At 56.6% G+C, this 18,223-nt stretch overlaps 1 protein-coding gene across 5 annotated transcripts in view; it reads right to left on the bottom strand.

Annotated features, from left to right (window-relative positions):
- The window catches only part of MSI1 (musashi RNA binding protein 1), a 29,975-nt gene extending 16,632 nt beyond the window's left edge, over window positions 1–13,343 (bottom strand). For 4 of the 5 annotated variants that reach the window (XM_060192959.1, XM_060192960.1, XM_060192961.1 and 1 more), the window contains exons 1-8: window positions 13,211–13,343; window positions 12,995–13,035; window positions 12,326–12,407; window positions 12,149–12,233; window positions 9,139–9,180; window positions 7,289–7,381; window positions 3,624–3,672; window positions 2,608–2,690 (exon numbers count right to left, since the gene is read on the bottom strand). In XM_060192959.1, coding sequence (XP_060048942.1) covers window positions 2,608–2,690; window positions 3,624–3,672; window positions 7,289–7,381; window positions 9,139–9,180; window positions 12,149–12,233; window positions 12,326–12,407; window positions 12,995–13,035; window positions 13,211–13,269 — 534 coding nt within the window. In that variant the 5' untranslated portion in view covers window positions 13,270–13,343. Of the gene's footprint in view, window positions 1–2,607; window positions 2,691–3,623; window positions 3,673–7,288; window positions 7,382–9,138; window positions 9,181–11,011; window positions 11,031–12,148; window positions 12,234–12,325; window positions 12,408–12,994; window positions 13,036–13,210 lie in introns of those variants that run through there. The other variant, XM_060192963.1, reaches the window with a different exon arrangement.
- Window positions 13,344–18,223: the final 4,880 nt, after the last annotated feature.

The following is an 18,223-nucleotide window of genomic DNA, read 5'->3' as shown; positions in this document are numbered from 1 at the left end:
ATGTGAAGACGGCTTCGCGTGCAGTGACTAGTTTATGGGGTGCCTACACCGACTCCAGGTAGAGCTGCTACTGACACCCACAACCAACTGCAGGTGAGGAAACCGAGGCCCCAAGAGGGCAAGCCATTTGTCTGATGACCAGACCAGCAAGTGGGAGTCAGGATTTTAGCACCCAGATCTCTCTGATCCCACCAGCCACAAACCCCCTTCCCCCAACCCCATTTTACTGGGATAAACAGTAGTGTCACCCCACCCCAACCCCATTTGCAATCGCACTTTCTGTGGTTTGTTGGCTGTAGTCAACTGCTATGTGAAAATATGATGAACGACAAGATATTTTGAAAGAGGGGGTAAGGCGGTAGCACAATGGGTTACGCGCCCATGGTGCAAAGCACAAGGACCTGCGTAAGGATCCCCATTCGAGCCCCGGGCTCCCCACCTGCAGGGGTGGGGATTCACAGGCGGTGAAGCAGGTCTGCAGGTGTCTATCTTTCTCTCCTCTCTTTCTTCCCCTCCTCTCTCCATTTTTCTCTGTCCTATCTAACAACGATGACATCAATAACAACAATAATTATAACTACAACAATAGTGGTCTGGGAGGTGGAGCAGTGGATAAAGCACTGGACTCTCAAGCATGAAGTCTGGAGTTTGATCCCTGGCTGCACATGTACCAGAGTGATGTCTGGTTCTTTCTCTTCCTATCCCTCTCACTGATAAATAAATATTTTTAAAAAACTACAACAATAAAACAATAAGGGCAATAAAAGGAAATAAATAAATAAAACATTTAAAAATATTTTTAAAGAAAAAGCATGTTCATGTGACTTCTTTTTTATTCATTTATTTTCTTCTTGCTTTTATTTATTTTTAAACAGAGCACCGATCAGCTCTGGCTTAAGGTAGCGCGGGGGATTGAACCTGGGACTTTGGAGCCTCAGGCATAGAGAGTCTCTTTGCAGAACCATTATGCCATCTACTCCCACCCTCATGTGACTTCTTTTTTTTTTTTACTTATTTATTCCCTTTTGTTGCCCTTGTTGTTTTATTGTTGTAGTTATTGTTGTTGTCGTTGTTGGATAGGACAGAGAGAAATGGAGAGAGGGGAAGACAGAGAGGAGGAGAGAAAGATAGACACCTGCAGACCTGCTTCACCGCCTGTGAAGCGACTCCCCTGCAGGTGGGGAGCTGGGGTTCGAACCGGGATCCTTATGTCGGTCCTTGTGCTTTGCGCCACCTGCGCTTAACCCACTGCGCTACAACCCGACTCCCCCTCATGTGACTTCTTCCAGCTTACTGATTAACTGTCCTACTTTGGTATGAGTTATTGCTAATAATCTCTTAGCATGTCCGATCTATGAACTGAATGTCGTCATCAGTATGTAGGTTTAGGAGAAGACCTGAGTGTGTACAGGGTTCAGTGCGACAGCCAGTTTCAAGTCACCCAGGGGACACTAGACATTTTCCTCATGGATAAGGAGGGGCCCTCAGTGACAGGTGCCACTGTCTATGTTTGAAGTGTACAGTCATGCTTTTTTTGTTATTATCATCTGGGCTTCCCCACTTTGAGCCAGATTTTCCAGGTAGAGACAGACCAACAGAAACAGAGAGGAGGAAGAGACAGAGAGAGAGACAGAGAGAGAGAGAGCGTCCCTCTTAGTGCCGTCACACTCCCATATGGGGTACCAGGGGCTCAGACTCACGCTATGCACATGGCCAAGCGGGTGACCTTCCAGGGGAATGATCAGTCATGCTCGTTCGCCCTTCCTTCCTTCCTTCCTTCCTCCCTCCCTCCCTCCCTCCCTCCCTCCCTCTCTTTTTCATTGTTATGAGGGTTGTCACTGGAGCTCAGTGCCTGTACAGTGAATCCACTGCTCCTGGCAGTCACTTTTTTCTTTTATTTGATAAGACAGATAGAAATGGGGTGGGGTGGGGTGGTGGTAGCACAGAGTGTTAAGCACACGTGGTGTGAAGCGAAAGGACCGGCATAAGGATCCCAGTTCGAACCCCTGGCTTCCCACCTGTAGGCGGGGTCACGTCACAAGTGGTGAAGCAGGTCTGCAGGTGTCTGTCTTTCTCTCCCCCATTTGTCTTCCCCTCCTCTCTCCATTTCTCTCTGTCCTATCCAACAACAATGACATCCATAACAACAATAACCACAACAACAATAAAACAACAAGGGCAACAAAAGTGGGAAAAAATGGCCTCCAGGAGCGGTGCATTCATGGTGCAGGCACCGAGCCCCAGCAATGACCCCGGAGGCAAAAAAAGAAGAAGAAGAAGAAGAAGAAGAAGAAAGAAACTGAGAGGGATGGAGTGGTAGACAGGGAGAGAAAGGGACAGCTGCAGCACTGCTTCAGCGCTCATGAAGCTTCTCCCCTATAGGCTGGCGGCTTGAGCCTAGGTCCTTGTACATGGTAATGTGTGCACTCAACTGGCCCTCCCAGCCACGGTTCTTAACCTCCATGGACACTGTCTCCCCGCTTAGATCTTCTGAGGTGAGAGAACTGGTTCTGCCCAGACTCCAAGCCCCTCTGCCTGCTACCCGGCTACCTCAGCCCCAGCCCCAGTCTCTCTGCACCCCTGATGCCCCATCTAAACCCAACTCACCATTTTGTTGTTGATTTCATGGAAGTGGATTTCACACACTTTCTCCACAATGTCCTCGCTCTCAAAAGTGACAAACCCGAACCCTAGTCGGTGGCCAAAGGGCAGAGGAAAGGGTCAGAACCAGAGCTCAGGGTTAAAACCCAGCCAGCCCAGTGGGGGAGCAGCTCCCGCCACCCAAGGAACCGCTCAACCACCCGCTGAGACCTGCGTTCCTAACCCAGGTGGGGGCTACCACTCAGAAAAGACCACTGACTTGCCTGAGGCCACACAAAAAGCTAGAAAATGGCAAAGCAGGGGTGAAAACACACAACTTGCCCTTTCTCCTCTTTGCTGCCTTCCAAAGAGGGAAGGGCACATGCACTTAGTTAAGCTCAGACAAAGGTGTACAGAGGTGCGCTAACATGTCTGTATATCACACACTCACAAACGCCCCTATACCGGCACCATGGTCCCATACACCAGGCATAGACACACACACACACACACACAACCCACACACCAGCTCTGACCTCTCTCCCTAAGCACTGTAAAATGCCCAAAGTCCTGGTGCAAATGGAGAGACTAGTCCCAGGGGCCGGAGTGGGATTTCTCAGAAGCCTCGGCCTGGGGGAGAGACACCAACAACAGTGAGGCTGCTCCCAGGTTCAGGGCAGGGTGACTGGGGCTGAGCGCAGCCCAAGGGGACTGGGAGGTGGAGACAGCAGCAGGCAGCCATGGAGACAGCCAGGCCCGAGCCCAAGCTCTGGTTACCAGGGACTAGGTAAGGGCAGGCAGGCAGCCCGGGCTGGGGTGGCTGCAGGAGTGGGGGTGAGGGGCTGATGTCTGCTCCCTCCCTGGGTGTCTGCAAGTTTCTAGCACAGGAAACGGAGGGACAAAAGCCTTCTGTAAGGCCAGGCTGGGAGAGGAGGATAGGATGTCAGGAGGCGAGATGAAAGGGCAGCTGTGGCCCGCAGCCCCCACTGACCACAGGCCCCAGCCCCAGGGGGAGGGGAAGAGGGAGGGGCGCCCACACTCACCTCGGTGCCGGTTGGTGGTTTTGTCAAACATCAGCATGGCATCGTCCACCTGCAACAGAACCAGCCTTGATGAACCCACTGGTCACCAGGGGACTCTGCCCGACCCGGACCGGGGCCCCACACCCTGAACCCTGCTCCCTGTGTGGGGATGGTTCTCCATTTGCTACCCCACTGTGTGTCCCAGCGCCCAACACCCAGCCCTCAGCTGCAGTTATCTGCCCACTCCTCAACCGTCATGGCCCACTGTCCACCCGGCCTCGGTCTGTCGATGGGGAACTGGACTATGAGAGGAGAAGTCACCTGCCCAAGGGCGGGGGGGGGGGGGCAGGCTGGGAGGCGGAGGCACAGAGGGAGCAGAGAAAGGAAACACACAGATTATCCCCTTTGCCAAAGGCCAGCGGACCACTCCAGCCAGACTCTTCCCCTCTCAGGGTCCAGATCCTTTCCTCTAATTGAGGTTTCCTTTTGCTAGAGGCTGTAATTAAAGCAAGTGGAGCTCAGTGGCTGGGCCACTCCCTCCCACTGACTGGGGGAAGGGACAGGGGCTGAGGAAGGGAGAGTCTACCTTCCCTCCCCTCCCCTGGACTCCAGTCTGCCCCCTCCAGGCTGCCCCTGGGACACACACACACACAGCCAGAGGGGTGTGACTCCCTGTGCCCAGCTCTGGGCTTTCTCCCAGTCCTCTGAACTCCTCAGCCCCTGCCTCCTGGGGTTAGGCTGAGGTCTGATTCACCCTGGAAATCAAAGCCTGGTGTGGTTATCCCCCACCCTTTCCCACTCCAGCTGCTGAACCTCCCCCTAGGGGTGAGATATCCAGCGGACGAAGGGAAACAGCCTCCCCCACCCCCTTTGAGATCTGCCTCCTGAAGGCCGAGAGGGCAAGCCCAAAATAGGGTGGTCCCCCAAGCACCAAGCTGCACCAAGCCTCTCATGTCCTTCAGGGAGAACCGGGACCCCATGGAGCCAGGAGGCAGCCGGGTCCCTGGAGACGCAGAGGGAAATGACATCACCCACCCTGAGCAGCTTCCTGCCCCCGGGGGTCCTGCCAAACTCACTCTCATCCTCTCGGGCCCACTCTGAGGCCCCTCCTCCCTAAGCAGTTCGAACACGCTAGGCTCTGCATCTGCAGATGAGAAAGACGCCTCCGAAGAAAGGCTGTGGTCACAGCACAAGCGCAGAGTAGGTGCTCAGCTCCTGCTGTTTGGGTCCCGGTGGGGGTCTGATTTGATATGTCCCTGGCTTAAGCCCCTCATGTAAAATGCTCACAGAAGCCTGGAGTTTACGGAGAGGTAAGAGATAGCACCTAGGTTTAATAAACCTGAGGTCCGGGAGATGGTGCAGTAGATAAAGCACTGAACTCTCAAGCATTAGGTCCCAAGTTCAATCCCCAGCAGCACATGTATTAGAGTGATGTCTGGTTCTTTTTTTCTCTGCTATTTCTCTTATTTTTAATTTATATTATTATTGTTACCAGAGCACTGCTCAGCTCAGGCTTATCGTGGTGTGGGGGGACTGAACCTGGGACTTAAGAGGCAAGGCATGAGAGTCTCTTTGCATTTGCATAATAACCATTATGCTATCTACCCCGCTCCCTATTTTTCTTATTAATAAGTACATAAAAATCTTTTTAAAAATACATAAATATCAGCCACCAAGGGAACCACAAAGATAAGCAGAACCTACAACTTGCAAGTCTGAGGCCCCAGCTGTATCCCAAGCGCCACCATAGGCCAGAGCTCACCGGTGGGTGCTCTGGCTACTCAATATACTGTCAATAAAGACACAAAATAATAGCTGTTAGGATCTTTATTACAAGGAGCTGAACAAGCACCTTATGAGTGGCAAGGCTGAGTGAGAGTCACCCAGTTCTGCTGGCTCTGAAGACTGGAGGGACGCTATGTCACTATGGCCATGCCAAAGCGCACCTGGACTTGTGCTCAGCAAATGGTCTTTGAATGAATGAATGAATGGGGGAGCCACCCACACCCTTCTCCCAAATCCCACAGCTTGGAGCTCTGCCTGACCTGCACAGGATTCAGCCCCATGGCACCATCCCAGGGGAGCCCCCAAAGCCTGCAGCTGTGCCCATCCAGCTGCATGGACCCCTGGAGGGGCAGCGGGGTTGAGGGCAGGGCAGGGAGCAGGCACAGTGTCTGGGGGTCCAGGAGGGGGGACCTCCACGGGTGTCCCCTCCTGGGGCCACTGGAGGGGTGGGAGGCTCCAGTGTCCTTAATAGGCTTTGGTCTCCATGGAAACCTGGGGACAGGGGGCGCGGGCGGGGGAGGGGAGGCTGACCAGTGGGAGCCGCCAAGTTCGGCGGCCGCTAAGCCTGAGTGGCAGCCATGGCGGCTGACCATTGTTCCCCCCTCTCGGCGGCGGCCCCTCGATCCGGGCGGGGGGACCCCCCACCCCCACCCCCACCCCCGCCCCCACCCCCGCCGCGGGGCCCTTGGCATTCCCGGCTGTCCCCCTCGCTCCCTGGCAGCCTATTCTGCGGCTCCCCCTGGCCTCCCCGGGCCGGTTTCACATGCCAACGCCGATTTAGGCCCGAACAAAAGACGCGGCCGCTGACGGCTTCTCCTGGGGCCCGGTTGCCATGGCAACGCCGGCCCCGGGGGCAGGCGGCCTCCAATCACAGCTGCTGGATCAGATTAGTGCGAGCTCTAATGCTCGGCGCTCAGACACAAAGACACCCCGCCGGAGCCGAGCGGGGCCTGCTGCTTCCCAGGAGCGCCCTTCCCTCTGGGGCCCGGCCCTGACCTGCCCTCCATCCAGGGCCCCGGGGCCCCTCGGGGGCGCCTGAGTCCCTGCCTCGCCACGGCCGGTTGGGGGCCGGGGATGGGGTGGGGTGGGGACCTCCCACCCTGAGTAGACAACAGGGGTCGGGTCTGCACACCCACTCGGTCCCCAGCCACTTTCTCTTTTGCTTTGATGAGGCTTAGGGGCCCCAGGACTAAGGAAGACCTCCCGGCGTCACCCCCCCAAATTTCAGGCTTGCTCCTCTTGTTGCCCTTGGTGATCACGTCACGTGCCTTTCTGGGGACACCTTATGGTCACATGGGTCACATCTATTACATAGACTGAATGGCCTAGAAACATTAGACACCTGAGAGCCGGTCTCCAGGACCTGGTTAGGATTGGGGGCGGTGATCTCTTCGGTCCGTCTCTCCCAACATAGAGGACTATGGTGCTCTGTACCCCTTCCCAGAGCCCACCTGTGCAGGCAGGGTTCTGGGTGCCTTTGGGAGCTGTATTTATTGCCTCCTTATCATACCCACCAGGAAGCAGTGGGGGAAGGCACAACCGCCCTGGCCTAGACAGGTGCAAGCTCCCAGGAGTGTGTGTGTGTGGGGGGGGTTTTGCACTGGATGGAACCGGAGTGCAGCCTCCCTCAGGAGAGGGAAGATAAGCAAGAGAAAAAACAGGGGAAGGGCAACGACAGGGACAGCCATTGTGCGGCTTCTCTCCCTGGGGGATGTGGTCACCGCTCAAGGTTCACAGGAGCCTGAGCACTAGGGTGGCCTGGCCTCACCCCTAGAAGGCCCCAGAGCTCCCTTCCCTCGCCTGCCAGCACCCCCTCGGCAATGGCCAGTTCTCCAGGCCTCACCCAGGCCTGGGAAACACCCCTGCCACCCAGCAGCAAGCACCCTCCAGTTGTGACCCACCTTCCCAAACTGCTCGAAGTACTGTTTCACGTCCTCCACCGTGGTGTTCACCGAGAGGCCCCCCACAAAGACCTTCTTCGTTCGAGTCACCATCTGTCAGGAAGGATAGTGGGCATCTGAATCCCGTGGCCTGCTGCCACCAACAGGGGCTCCAGCCCTCCTGCCAGGGCGCCAGCTGACGAGCTCTCTGTGGCCCCAGCTAGTCGGAAGGAACCCCAAGGTCCCCCTTGGACCCCTGCCTCCAGACCTGTCACAGGCAGCTGTGCACCCCACACCCTGGCTGCCTGCTGTGTGCCCACTCCCGCCTCCCTCTCCAGCATCTGTGTCCACCAAGCAAGCACCTTCCTGAAGGGCCAGCACAGGGAGGGAGGCGAGTTACTCAGACTCAAAGCCCACCTCAGGGATCCATCCCCCAGAGGCTAAGGCCCAGCATAGGACCCCCAGCACTCAACAGTGACATTTCCCTCCTCGACCTCCTCCCAACTCAACCTCTGGCAGCCCCATGATCCTGGTCCTGTTTTAGGAAGAACACATGGTCCTAATTACCCCAGGAGCGCATGGCTAATCCACGGCAATTCCCAGCCCCATCCTAACACTAAAGCACCTTCTGTCACCAAACTGCTTAATGGAATTAACCCAATTCCGACCATGTGCTCCCCGGTGCAGCTTCCTCCGAAGACCTGCTCTGTAATTGCTTTCAGGCCCTCTGCTGGACCCTTCCAGAGATGCCCCTTTCCTGTCTCCTCAGTCCAGCCCCTCTGCCTTTGCCCTTGGCAGCAACTGAGCACCATGCTGAAATCCACAGGCCTGAGAGAGTCAAGAGGTCTGTTTCCCATCAGCCCCTTCAGGGAAGGGGGAGAGTGAGACCTCCTGGAGAGAGACCTGGTCCTGGGACACACAACTCAAGAAGCCCTGTTCTCCCTTGACCACATACAAATAAAGCTCTGTTAGGGGCCGGGCGGTGGTGCACCTGGTTGAGCACACATCTTACAGCGTGCAAGGACCCGGGTTCAAGCCCCCAGTTGCCACCTGCAGGGGGAAAGCTTCACAAGTGGTGAAGCAGTGCTGCAAGTGTCTCTCTGTTTCTCTCTCTATCTCCCCCTTCCTCCTCGATTTCTGGCTGTCTCTACTCAATAAATAAAGATAATAATAAGAAAAATAAATAAATAAAGCTCTGTCTAGCTGCTCTGTGGGGCCTGGAAGAGTCTCAGGCCCTGCCATGTGCCAAGAGCTTCTGGGGCTCCAAAGCTCAAGTGCCCAGAAACCCCTTTCCTACCCATCCAGAAAAGCTCATCAGAAAGAAAAAACGGGGAAAAAAAAGAAAAAGAAAAACTCATCAGAGCCTCAGGAAAGAAAGTACACATAGGAGGGCGGCAGCAGTCACCCAAGTTGAAAGACATCAGGTGACCAACTTCACGGTTCCTTCCCCTCTGCAAGCCCTGTTCCCCAGGGGGAAAGGAGGTGACCAGAATGAGGAGGAATCAGAGGCATCTCCCTGCCTGACTCTAGCTCAACCTCAGGGGGTCTGTTCTGGACTTGACACCTTGAGAGCTGGGCGCAGAGGCTGTAAGCTCTGAAGTCGGAATTTAACTCAGGGTCTGAACTGTACCGGCATTAAATATAAGATACTGAGTCTCTTGAGTGTTACGCTTCTTCTCCCAACACATGAAGACCCCGCCAGAGAGTCATAATGTATCCAACCCACAGAGCAAGCGTATCAATGAACTCCTGCTACTTTCTGGTCCAGAATGGTCCCAACAGAAAACCCAGAAGCATCTTTCCCAGAAGGGGTTGCTGGGAAAATCACTGTCTGTGGACACAGAGCTGCTTCCTTAACCAGACACACTTACCTTAGGCTGTGCTCGTCGAGGAAAGGCCACCTTAGGATCAATCTGAAACAGAAAGAAGCAGAAGGAGCCTTGGTTATCACGCTTGCCATGGCCAGACCACCCAGTCTTCAGCCCTGGACTTCTGGAACTTGAGGTGACAGAAACCAGTAGGGCTGTGGGAAGGAGAGCACAGTGGGTTAAGCATCTAGGCACTCAAGTCAGGCTGCTGGCTCTGCATCCCACCTAACTCTGCTCCGCTGCTGGGAGACCTCTGGGTGAGTGACTTAACCCTGGAGAGACTCCTCTGCAAAATGGACAAATGGTCACATCTGCCCCCAAGGGTTGTCTGAGGTAAAAACTTCCAGAATGCTCCTTAGGATATATGGTTCACAGCAACAACTAGAGAAGTTGGGTCCCTGGTCTACAGAGGGCCTCCCCCACCTAACTGACTTCCCAGTCATGTGAACCTGACTTTGGAGGCACAGAAAGGCTTGGAGAGAACAGTTCACAAACTTCTAGGAGCAGGCTAAGTCTCTCCAACACTCTAGGCCTCCGACTGCCCTCTCTGAAGCTCCCAACTAACTTGGCTAGGAGGGAGGGTTAGCTGGGGGCGAGTTTGGTGGCACACGAGGACGTGAGACTAGACCTGTGATCTGTGTATAAACATATGAACAAGAGGGAGAGACACCAGATCTCTACCTCCCAGGAAACCTCACTTGTCTCTGTCCTTGGTGTTCTCATGCAGTGGTGGGGATCAGACCCAGAGCCTTGGACATGGAAGGCAGGCACTCCACCACTGAGTCACCTCCCCGGCTTCCTGGGAGCCTGGCAACTAGCCCCACCCCTCTGAGCCTCAGTCCCCTCATCTATGGCGTGGGGACCATCATGCCTTCTTTTCCTAAGGGCAGCTATGGGGAAACCACAGGAGATAAGATGGGCAAAATCGGCCCTTTGTGAAGGGCCCTTCACTGCACAAACAAAGGTGTTATTACGCTGGGTCACCTTTGCCCTCGGCTGAGGAAAGCCCAGAGGGAGAAAAGCAAGAGACACCTTGGTTCTCCTGAGTCCCTCTGGGATCCATAGACTGGGGTCCACTAACCTACACAGAACCAACCAGGGTGAAGCTAGGGTCTTTCAGAATCTCTGGCCACCCCCACGGGTGGAAACCCCTCAGAAGCCCACCACCCAATGGCAGAGAAGAGCTATCTTTTCCCGAAGTTCACAACTCAACCTCGTTCCAGACAGCTGATCTCTGTGCGTGTGGTTCCCTCCCACAGCCTCTTCCCACAGAAAGGGTCCCTCCAAAGTCCACACAGGAGCCAGTCTCTGGGACACCCCAGGAAAATCAGACTGCCCAATCCCCTGTGTGAAGGCGGGGTTCCAGACATACTCTTCCTTTCACTCCTTTCAATCCTCCCAGCGGCAGTGTCCCCAGCCATCACCACACACCCAGACAGTCCTCCTGGAAGGACCCCGATGGGCAGATGGTCCCTGCAGACCCACGCACACCACGTCCCTGACACACCCCACCTCCACTGTGACTCACAGCTGGCAACATAAATAAAACCCAACAAGTAAATAAAAGGTGAAAGTCAGAACCCAAAATAGACTCACTCCCCACAACAAACCTCCCTCCTACCCCACCCTTCCCAGGCTCAGGGAAGCCAAACACAGAGCCTGCGCCCTTCTCCCAGTTGCAGAAGCAGAAGGATGCCCGTCTGTCTCACTCTCCTTCCTCTTCTGTCTCTGTTCCCCTTCTCAATCTTCCATACCCTCGGCCCAGGGGACCCCAGACCCAAGCCCTAAATCTTGCTTCCTGAGCGCCAAAAGCCACCCATGCACTCTGAGGACAGGGGCCGGCAGAAGAGCAGGCAGCTTGATGGGAGATAATCACCAAAAACAATAGGCCACTGTCTCCCTGTTCCCAGCCTGGGTCACTCAGTCTGCGCCAAGAAGATCCTTTCAGAGCCGGCAAAGTTGAGGCCTGGCCTCATTTGCTCATTACTGCAAGCGGGAGTGGGAGCCACTGGGCAGAGATAACAGGAGCTGGGACAGGCGGTGATTTAACGAATTCTTGGGCACAACCAGCTATTGTTGCAGGTAAACAGGAGCCAGGGACTGACCCAAGCAGGAGGCCCAGGGCAGGGGTGGAGCAGAGAGAGAGAGAGAGCTCACTGTGCTTGAGGCCCCTGGTAGAGGGGTCACCTCCAGTCCAGAGTGGGCCCCTCCTCTGACTTTGCTGTTTTTCCCCCTTCCCCTGGAGTTAGGGCCTTGGCCAGAGCCCCTGCAGAGTCCTGAAAGCTGGGGTGCAGGGGGACATGGGCAAAAATCTCCAGGAGTTCAGAGAGCAAACATGCAGCTTCTCCCAGGGCCTGGCCCTCGGGAGGTGGGTCACTTCCAGCCCCGGCTGAAGGAGGTCTGAGTCTTGTACACAAAGCCAGAAGCTCTTTGATGAAAAGTCGGGGGGGGGGGGATGGTGGTGGTGGTATAGATGTACTCTGCCCTCGGTCTGGAATTGGGGGCTGGCGATTGCAGAGTCAAACAGTATAATAGAGTTCAGTGGAGCCACAGGGTGGGTCGCTGCAGCCCTGACTCACCCCAATTTGGGCCAGGGGAGGGCCCCTGCCCCACCCCAAGCTCCAAGATTAGTATTTAGAGAGGGGGGGTGGTAGCTGCCTCTCCCTTCACCAGTACTGGGCATCTCCCCTCTCCCCTCACCAGGCAGGACAGGGCATCTCCCCTCTCCCCTCACCAGGACAGGGCATCTCCCCTCCCCTCACCAGGACAGGACGCCGGGCATCTCCCCTCTCCCCTCACCAGGACAGGGCGCCGGGCATCTCCTCACATGCCTGGCATTATCCTCCTCCCCTCGGCCCTCAAGTCCAGGGACAAAGTTTCAGAGCATGGCAGCCCATCCGCTCAGGCAGCTCCCTCGGGCCTAGCGGACCCCGTGTCCCCAGAGAAGGATGCTGCCCCTCTCTCCCGACCACCTTCCTCTCCCCAGGACCCCCACGGCCCGAGGGCCACTCACTGTTTTGGAGTCGAGCTCGTGCCGCGATTGCCCCAGCACCTTATCCACCCCCGCCTGGTCCATGAAAGTGACGAAGCCGAAACCCCTGCGCACCGAGTGGAGGGAGGCAGATGGTTACCAGGCAGAGCGGGGTGCGGGGGGGGGGGACCGGGCGCGGGGGCGGGGTGAGGGGCTCACCTTGATCTCTTGGTCAGGGGGTCCCGCATCACCAGACACTCCTTCACCTCCCCGAACTGACCGAAGTACTCGCGCAGCCCTTCTGCAACCACACAGCCGCCTTCTCACCCGCCCGGGCCCCACGCCGCCCCCCGCCCGGCACCCCGCCCCGCACCCCGGCACCCCGGCCCCGCCGAGCGCGCGGCCCCCTGTGATCCCCGAGCCGCCTGGCCGCCCCCGCGCTCCCCGCCGCCCGTACTCCCGGGCCTCCCCCCCCCCCGCCAGCTTCGCCGGCTCCTGGGCAGCCTCGGGGCGCCCACCGGGGCCCCAGGAAGCCGCGGGCCGAGCGGGGCTGAAGGGGAACGGCCCCGGCCGGGTTCCCGCCGCTCCGGGAGCCGCCTCACAAAAGTTTGAGCCGCAGGTGCGAGTGGAGTTGGCGCTGCCGCCGGCCGGGCCCGGGGCCCCGGCCAAGCCCCGGCGCCCCCCGAGCCCCTCCACGCCCCCCCCTCCGCCCGCCAGGCCGTGCGCGCTCGCCGATCGCCCCGCGCGCCCGGGGTCCCCGGGCGGGGCGTGGGGAAGGGCGCGGGGGCGGCCGGGGGCGGCCGGGGTCAGCGTGGCGCGGGGCCGGGCCGGGGGTCCGGTTCCGGGGGGCGGGGGGCGCGGGCTGCCCCTGCGGGCGGGCGGGCTCACCCTGCGTGGTCTGCCAACTGAGTCCCCCGATGAACATCTTGCTGCGGGAGGAGGAGAGACACAAAGGGCCCGCGTGAGCCGGGCGGCGGGGCGCGGGGGGCGCGGGGGCGCGGGGGGCGCGGGCCCCGGGGAGGCCCGGCCGGCCCGCATCGGCCATGTTGGCGGGGCCGGGGCGAGCGCGGGCTGGGCAGGCCGGGCGGGCCGGGCGGGCCGTACCAGGGGTCGTGCGGCGAGTCCGGGGAGGCGAGGCCGGGCTGGGGCGCGTCAGTCTCCATCGGGAGCCGCGGGCGGCGCGGGCAGCGGAGCGGCGGCGGCGGCGGCGGCGGCGGTGCTCGGCGCGGGGCAGATGAGGAGCGCGGCGAAGGGGGCCGGACGGACAGGCCATGCTGCCCCCTCCCCCGACCCCGCTCGGGCGGGCGGGCGGGGACGGCCGAGGGGAGGGCCCGCCGGGGGCCGACCTGCCGGCTCCTCCCCTCGCCGCCCTGCGCGCATAAAGCCCGGCGCCCGCCCGCACCCCGGCGCCCGCGGAGCCGCGGAGGCGGCGGCGCCCGGACCCCGCTCCCCGCTCCCCGTTCCCGCCGGGGTCCCGCCTGGGCCGCGGGGCCCCGGGGGCTGGGCACCCGAACCCGGGGGAGGCCGGGACCCGGGCGCGGCCGCCACCCCCCACCCTCCGCGGCGCGGGGGCCGGGCCGCGGGAACGCCCTCCCCGAATGAAGCGCTCCCCGGTGCCTTCAAGGTAGCTCGGATCGGGGGTCCCCACCCAAGTCCTGCTTCTCAGTCCAGGCTACCCAGCGCTTACGAGGCCCCCGGCGGGCCTGGGTCGGGAGGGAGATAGCCCCTCACGGTCCCACTGGTGAGACTTCCCCCCACCCCATTCACCCAGTTTCCTCCAGCCTAGTAGTGGCCCCCAGCCCCCTATCCAGCTTGGGGTACCCTCTCAGTGCCTCGCGTCCCGAGTTGGGAACCTCCATCAGCACCCCACTAGAAACTGGCAGACCCCCATTCCTCCTTAGCTAACTACTCGAAATCCTTGCTGTCTGCAGGAAACCCCTTTTCCCGACCAGGGTCCCCAGCTTGCCTGCCCCCCCCCCCCACTGTTCTCCTCACTCTCCGCCGCACTCTGGCCAAACCCCTCGTACTTGGGTCTGCATTCAGGAGACCGGTCCCAGAAGTTCGCTGCCCGCCCCCACCACCACCACCCCAAGGCTGAGGGAGAGGGCAGGGACCCCTGACGGCAAAGTCCCCAGGTTAGGAGCCCAGCTTAGCGCTGGTACTTTCACTCCACATACTCACCCACTCAGCCAAACCCTTCTCTCTCTTTCTTCTCCCCTCCCCTCCCCAAAATTGAGTGACCACCCTCCACAGGATTGGAAGGACCAAAGCCTCTTGCCTTCTTGGAGCGACTTCTGGGTCCATTTCAAGCCATCTCCATTGCCTCCAAGAAGGCAAAGGTCTCCTCCCTTCCCTCCTCCTCCCCTCGTCCCCATCTCTGAGCCCTATTCCCGCCCCCTGTAGCCACCCTGTGAACTCTCCCCTGGAGGAGCCTTGAGGAAGGGCGTTCTGGATCACCTGAGCCAGGGGGTGTTCTCCTTAAACCCGCCACACCGCACCCCCAAGCCCATAACCTCTTCTCCAGATCCCGGTGGAAGTCACCCAAGAAGGGGTTAAGGTAGGACGCTAAGACATCCTGGGGGACTCAGCTACAGGAGTCCCTCTCTCCCAGCACCTCTGCCCTCCTTAACTCCAGCCGGTGTGACCCAGTGACAGTGCGGGGAGGAGTCCCTTGCTGCTCACCCTGACCACCCTGACCGCCACCACTCACCCAGCCACCTTTTACTACCCCGTCTCTCCCACACCTGCCACCCATATAAGAACATGAGAGACTTGGGGGCCTTCTGGGAACGCTCAGCAGGTAGATCCTGCCACCACCACCACCACCCCCCCTCCCCCCGTGTGCAGAGCACCAGAAACAAACGTGCCTTTTCCTGTTTCTAGGGGAAAGCTGGCACCCGCTGGGTCCCCCAGTTTCTCAACATCCCCTGAACACTGGGTGGAGGACACCCCATAGAGGGCACTTCTCACATCACAACACGAGCTGGAACATAGGTGTGTGCTGGGGAGACACAGCAGGTCACACACCAGTGTCAGGAGACCCAACTATTGGTTTGAACTTCAGGTCCCTTGGTGGAAAATGGGCCCCTTGGGGAGGCTCGAGGAAAGGGAACCTCAACTTTCCCAGGCATTGGTTTGTGTGCTGGTGCTATTGGGCAGGTGGCTTGGAGCATAGGGAGTGGCTAAGGGTCATCTGTCCAGTGCCAACAAGCCAGTGTGAGCAGTGGGTTGAGACAGGTTTCTTGTACCAAAGAGGAGGCGGCTGCTGGTCCATGCTTGGCTTGTAGCTCCGGACTGTGCGTGCGGGTTGGACTTTACTTCCTCCTGAAGGTTCATCTGAGCCTCCCTGCTCCAGTCCACTTTGTGCACAGTGGGGGCAGCGAGCCGTTCAGGGGTAGCCCTCGCAGGACAGTGCCACTGTGAATGCTTGGGCTTCACAGTAAATGGAGTCTCTCAGTGGTATTAAGGAAAAATGATCTTGAGAGCAACTGGCCCAGACTCCAAAATTAGGAGATTAAGAGGATGCAGCTCTAGCTCTTTCTGCCTAGTGCCGCACACTGAGCATCACTCAGCAAATTAAAGAGCAATTTGCTGTTTGGGTTTTTTTTTTTTTTAATCCTTTTGAGAAAGACAGCCTGCAAATGGCATTATAGCCAAGCACCGGATACAACTGTACATTGATTCATTCCACAAATATTTACTGATTATCTGCTACCTACTGGAGCCCATCTAAAGTGCTATTGCCCTACACCTGCTTTTGTGAAGCTTGTTTGCTAGAGGGAGGCATCAGGTAACAGTAACAAGCAAGTAGATAGACAGATAGATAGAAGGAAGATACAGAAATGAATGTTAGATGAAATGTTAAATGAAATGTTAGATGAAATGAAATGTTTGGCTTAAGTGTGACAAAGGAGAAGTAGGGAAGGGGAGACTCACAGGGAAGGATTGATACACAACTTTGTATCTGGAAAATTATCATAGGGAAGGTGACTTCTTTGCAAAGAACTAAAAAGGGCTCATTATTTGTGTTAGCCAGAATGTTTAAGTGGAAAGTCTGCATCTCTTGAGTGGACTGATAACTGATAATCATCATTTGATTTTCTCTGCTTTCTTAAAAGAAGGATTTGTTACTGATAACGGGGGCTGGGGGGGGGGGGGGACTAGAACATCAATCCATGCAATCAAACTCTGGATCTCATGCCTATACATTCAGTGCTCCGGCCACTGTGCCACCTTCTGGGCCAAGACTTTCACTGCTCTCAAACACTGGCCCCCAAACCTTAATGTACAGATCACACACACACATGCACACAAAAACACCCAGTGATTTTTTTTTTTTTGTAGACTCAGGGTAGACAGGGGATTTCTTTGACATCTATATTTTTAAGCAAACACTTCTATCAGATGATAAGATAGGTGAGGTTTCCCATGGGCCATCCTTGAAGAAACATTGACAGCAACAACAAAATTAAAGGTTAAGTTCCAGTCCATGTAGTTTCGTATTCCACTGTGTTCTCATTCTTTGAAAATGCAGTACCCAAGCAAATCCCTGGATTACCCAGAACATCCCATTTCTTGTCCATGCAGAAGGGAAAATTGATTGTAAGCTGCTTAGGAGCCAAACATTTATAATGTCTGTTTTACTCTCTTCTCCCCCTTTGCCTTAAAATGTCTCTATATTTCCCCCCAAAATTTATGAAGGAGATTGGTGGAGGTGCAGAGAGCACTTGACTGAGAGTCCAGAGTCACAGGTTGTTCCTGGACCTGCCACTGTTTCTGTGAGTGGATCTCGGGTTGTGCCACTCCGAGCTTCCAGTGACTCTCAGCTGCTACAAGACTTAAGTGAGATCACATTGTGGACGCACCTTAAATGTTTAGGGCACTATGGAAAAGTCCAGAAGCTGTGTGATTGCAGTCCTGCATTCAGTTACTTTGGTCCAGTGACACAGCACAAATACAGCTCAGGGGAACAGGACTGAGGACCCTCAAGTCTACCCTCACATAATCAACTGATTTTTTTTAAAGATTAATTTTATTTCATAAAAGATTGACATAAGGGCCGGGCAGTGGTGCGCCGGATTAAGTGCACATAGTACTATGCGCAAGGACTCGGGTGTGAGCCCCAGGTTCAAGCCCCCACTCCCCTCCTGCAGCAGGAATGCTTCATGAGCAGCAAAGCAGGTCTGCAGATATCTGTCTTTCTCTCTCCCTGTTCATCTCCCCCTTTCCCTCTCAGTTTCTCTCTGTCCTATTCAATAAAATAAAAAATAAAAAACAAAGAAGGCCACCAGGAGTGGTGGGATTGGGCCCTCCTCAATCGCTATCGAACAGGCCATGGCCGGTGTGCCGCTATGTTCCATCGCTGGGGAGCCAGAGACGACCCGAACTGCCCCTGCGGCTCCAGACAGACTAGGACCCACATAGTCAACGACTGCCACCTCTCCAGATTCAAAGGAGGTCTCGAAACTTTCCATCAGCCTCAACCTGACGCTGTTGACTGGCTACGGAAGAAGGGCAAATGCTAGGAGAAGGAGAAGGAGAAGGAGAAGGAGAAGGAGAAGGAGAAGGAGAAGGAGAAGGAGAAGGAGAAGGAGAAGGAGAAGGAGAAGGAGAAGGAGAAGGAGAAGGAGAAGGAGAAGGAGAAGGAGAAGGAGAAGGAGAAGAAGAAGTAGTGCTGGCACCAAGCCCCAGTGATCACCCTGGAGGCAGAATATGGATCCAACTGTCAACGCCCATGTTCAGCAGGGAAGCCACTCTAGAAGCCAGACCTTCTGCACCCCGTAATGACCCTGGGTCCATGCTCCCAGAGGGAGAAAGAATAGGAAAGCTATCAGGGGAGGGGATGGGATATGGAGTTCTGGTGGTGGGAATTGTGTGGAGTTGTACCCCTCTTATCCTATGGTTTTTGTTAGTGTTTCCTTTTTTCTTTTTTAGATTTTATTTATTTATGAGAAATATAGGAGGAGGGAGAAAGAACCAGACATCACTCTGGTACATGTGCTGCCGGGTATTGAACTCAGGACCTCATGCCTGAGAGTCTGATGCCTTATCCACTGCACCACACAAGTGTTTCCTTTTTATAAATAAATTTTTAAAAAAAATCAATATGAGAGAGAG

This window comes from Erinaceus europaeus, chromosome 6, assembly GCF_950295315.1.
Source record: "Erinaceus europaeus chromosome 6, mEriEur2.1, whole genome shotgun sequence".
Taxonomy (NCBI): domain Eukaryota; kingdom Metazoa; phylum Chordata; class Mammalia; order Eulipotyphla; family Erinaceidae; genus Erinaceus; species Erinaceus europaeus.
This window is presented reverse-complemented; position numbering and strand designations above follow the sequence as displayed.